The sequence below is a fragment of the Crocodylus porosus genome, unplaced genomic scaffold (assembly GCF_001723895.1).
Source record: "Crocodylus porosus isolate Cpor-Errol unplaced genomic scaffold, CroPor_comp1, whole genome shotgun sequence".
NCBI classification, from domain to species: domain Eukaryota; kingdom Metazoa; phylum Chordata; order Crocodylia; family Crocodylidae; genus Crocodylus; species Crocodylus porosus.
In genome coordinates this window covers 12,185,559-12,189,606 of record NW_017728910.1, presented here as the reverse complement: position 1 = coordinate 12,189,606, position 4,048 = coordinate 12,185,559, and the positions used below count along the sequence as shown (strand labels likewise).

The 4,048-nt window shown below is 38.2% G+C and overlaps 1 protein-coding gene across 3 annotated transcripts in view; it reads left to right on the top strand.

Annotated features, from left to right (window-relative positions):
• PDCD10 (programmed cell death 10) overlaps positions 1-3,639 on the top strand; it is a 25,376-nt gene extending 21,737 nt beyond the window's left edge. For 2 of the 3 annotated variants that reach the window (XM_019532688.1, XM_019532687.1), the window contains exons 6-7: positions 1,175-1,257; positions 3,157-3,639. In XM_019532688.1, coding sequence (XP_019388233.1) covers positions 1,175-1,257; positions 3,157-3,238 — 165 coding nt within the window. In that variant the 3' untranslated portion in view covers positions 3,239-3,639. Of the gene's footprint in view, positions 1-1,174; positions 1,262-3,156 lie in introns of those variants that run through there. The other variant, XM_019532689.1, reaches the window with a different exon arrangement.
• Positions 3,640-4,048: the final 409 nt, after the last annotated feature.

Here is a 4,048-nt window from a genome sequence, read left to right as displayed (position 1 = left end):
GTTTGGGGGAGACGCTGTTTCCCCTAGTGCCCCCTGGCATGACAAGGAATAATGGACACAAATTATTGGAGAGTAGGTTTAGATTAGATTAAACATCCTCAAGAACTACTTCACAGTTAGGGCGGCTAGGAGCTGGAACCAACTTCCAAGGGAAGTGGTGCTGGCTCCTACCCTGGGGGTCTTTAGAAGAGGCTTGATGCCTACCTGGCTGGACTCATTTGAGCCCAGTTTTTCTCCTGCTCAGGCAGGGGGTCGGACTTGAAGATCTACTATGCCCCTTCCGACCCAACTTCTATAATTCTGTGATCTCCGCCACCTGCTCCAAGCCCAACCTGACTCAGCCCCCGCTGAGAAGAGCCTCGTGCGGCCCCAAGTCTAGCCTGCAGCTGCAGCCCACCCTGCCCTGCTCATATGCAGGGGGCACATGCCCCCCTCCTGCTCCTCCGTGCCCTCCCAGGGTACACACAGCACTGGGAGCTGCTGTGACGACTACAAATTCTTTCTTTTCAGTGGTCTGTCCTGTGTCTGCCCCACACCAGTTTGGCAGTGTCTTCCCCCGCCCTGCCCCACTCCCTCCCTCACTACGGGGGGATGGGGGGCATTGATCTGCCTCCCCCATGTCCCTTCTGTCCCCTCTCCCCTTCCACCACAGTACAACACATTTACCACCTACCCTGAGAGCAGCGTGGTGGAGGTGGGGCAAGAAGTGACCAACTGATTCTAGATGTATCTGTGCACCTTGGTGACTGCGCTGCACCATGTAAAAATGAATCTATATCGCGTAAAAATGAATTTATATCGTGTACAAAAATAAAGGGTTACAATTAACTGAAAAATAAAAGGTCACAATTAACTGAAACCATGCATAAACTAGCATGTAAATTGAGGCCTGACTGTTTGTAATAACAAACCTGTCATCAAGACAGTATGTTATAGAAAGGCCTCTGAAGAATTTTAAATCAACAAAGGTTTTATGGAAACAATATAATGTATCTCTGCATTTTCCAAATGACTTAAATCCCTTTCTCAGCATGAGCTCATAGCTTGCTTTCATTTTTTTTCTGTTTTTGCCATTTAGTTATTTGTAACTTGTTACTAATTGGTTAGTATTACATCCTGCTGTATTCTGAAGGCACTAGATAAATCTCATTCAGTAGTTATTGTTTGTTTTTAGGCACTTGAGCACCAGAAGAAAGAATTTGTAAAATACTCCAAAAGTTTCAGCGATACTCTGAAAACCTATTTTAAAGATGGAAAGTAAGTTAGCTTTTTATGCAATCTCACAATATCAAATTCATAATTTTTGTTACAAGCTTACGTAAATGTTTTTAAGTTACAGGTCTTGTGATGAACTTAGCAGTTACCAGTCTTTATCTCTGTATGCGTAAAAGGAGGAGGAATCCATGATTACTTGAAGAATGTAGCCTTCCATCTTCAAACCACTATTTGTAAAACACTGCAGACTTTTTCAGTTTTTTGGTTTTGTCATAGCTTATATCATACTAATGAATTTCAATCATATTCTAAATGATGCACCTGAGGTTTTTTATGATCTCTTTCTGGCCTCCAATTAAATTTTAGTCTTTAGAAAAGACAAGCGTCTATCTTGAGTCTACTTGGCCTGCATTCCTCTGATACTTTCTGTTTTGGGAGAGGATCTGGTTTTTATAGCCAAATATATTTCTTAGAGGCAGAAGGAATTAGCAGCTTACTGGTATTGCTCCTTTACCTCCTGTAGGCAAACAGTCTTTCTTTTCTGGTCTTTTAGCTGCCAAAGTCAATGCAGACTGCAACACGGGGGAGATACTGCACTACTATAGGAGAGAAGACTAAGTCCCAATAAGGGGTCTAATCCTCTGCTCATTTAAGTTGGCAGTGGAGTTTTGGTATGCTGCCATGATGCAGAATTGGATCCTAAATTTTACATTTAGAGGGTGTCTTTCACAGAGAAGGATCTCTTGAGTACTTTTCAGGCTACAAAAAAATGCAGCATCTATAATATGTCAGCAGGGCACGAATAGAAATTCTGGCAAAAGACCTGGGGGCAAATTCCTGCTCTTAAATGTGCATAAAATCTTTAATGGGAAGGATGTTTTAATATTAGGTCTGGGAAGAACACCCAGGGAATTACAAAAATGGCAAGCTTCCTATAATAAGAGTTTAGCCAGGAGTTATAAATAAGCTGCAGCAATCTGCTAGCAATTTTATCTCAACTTTTGAAAGGAACTGCTATTATAGGAATACTGTATAATGTAGTTGCTAAAATATGTTTGAAAGAAACCTGGTTACACAAGCAAGAGAGAGTAAAATTAGCATGAGACACTGGAACCTTAAATGATTTAAGCAAGCTAACAGACCAAAAACATACACAACATTAATTTGCACTTCTATAATGCCTTTCATCTGATAATCCTAAATCATAACAGAGCCAATGCTAGGATTTAGAGATTCTGAAAAATACCTGAAGAGAGCCCAGCTGAGACTTGAATTATTGAATCTGTTGGGATAAGAGGGTAACTTAAACCTGCATAAAATTCTGTCACAAGTAAGGCTGATAAACTCCAGAAAAATGCAAGAATAAAGAATATAACTTCAGTCTTGCAATTGTGAGATGTAATACCCAATAAGTTTGACCCCATTCTTAGTTCTTTTCTAGCTTAAAGAAAACTGAACAATGCCCATACAAGAATGTTAGTGGTAGAAAGGCTTCACCTTTCGGTTCCCGTCACTTCTTTACGTATATAGTATTTCCCTCTATAAGAATGGAAGGGAGACGGTGATCAAATAACATGAACTCCATTTTCCTTCAGCTGGAACTGTGGATACCAGGCACTAAGGAAAATTCAGGCTTGTTGTGACCATCTGTTACACTTTTTTCTAGTTAGTTTTGGAGTTTAAAACTTCATTTTTGTTTTCCTAAGAATTTACATTCCTGCCATCAAACTGTAATATTATTTGCATAGTGAAGGCATGCAAGACTTATTTAGTCAGCAGAGCAATACTGTGAAACAACTGAATTTGCATCTCTGATTCATTGAGTCCAGATACACTTCTGTTCAAATTTAGCATTCCAGTTTATTGAATAGAGTGTTTTTAAAGCTGTTCATACTTGTCTGAAACTGTTCTTGGTATTAATATATTTCTTTTTTATGGCAGGGCAATAAACGTGTTCATAAGTGCCAATCGACTAATTCATCAAACCAACTTGATACTCCAGACCTTCAAAACTGTGGCCTGAAAACTGTATATGTTGAGTTGTACTTTTCAGTGGTGGATAGGATACCTTTATATGTAAATTTTAAAGTTTTGACTGTATAAATTATCAGTCCCTCTTGAAGGGACCCAATGCAGGATTTTGAATGGGATTATTGCCATCTTACACCATATTTTTGTAAACATTGTAGTTTAATCATAATCTCACAATGAAGATTTTGCATCACTTTTTGCTATTATCATTCTTTTCAGAATTATAAGCCAAAAGAATTTACGCCTTAATGTGTCATTATGTAACATTCCTTATAAGAATTGTAAATATTTGGTGTTCTGTTTCTGACATTTTAACTTGAAAGTGAAAAACTGCAAGATTATGTATTTAACAATATTGGTGGCAAATATTCAATAAATAGTTTACATCTGTTATATTGTAGATTGTCTATTTGTATGCGAGTCAGCGTGTGGAAACTTGTTTTGCCTAGAATTAAAGAATATAAACTAGATGGAAGAAGTAAAGAAAATTTATTCAAGTGCTTCAAATCAGCAGCAGATTTTTAATCGCACTGTGAAAAGGTAATATTCCACTCTTAAGTGTGTAAGAGCAAACTTTTTTTTTCTAAATTTAAAGACTAAGCAAGTTGCTAGACTTCAGCCAAAATACTGAAACAGAATAATAAAGGTCCCAACATTTGTTTTTAATAAAAAGCTCAAGGCAAGATACTGCTGTGGGGAGATCCCTTTGGTTGATGCCATACTAATGAATTCAAACTAGGCCTTAAATAAAACTATGTAGTGCCATTTTGATTACCATGTCTGTATATCTCAAGTATGAATT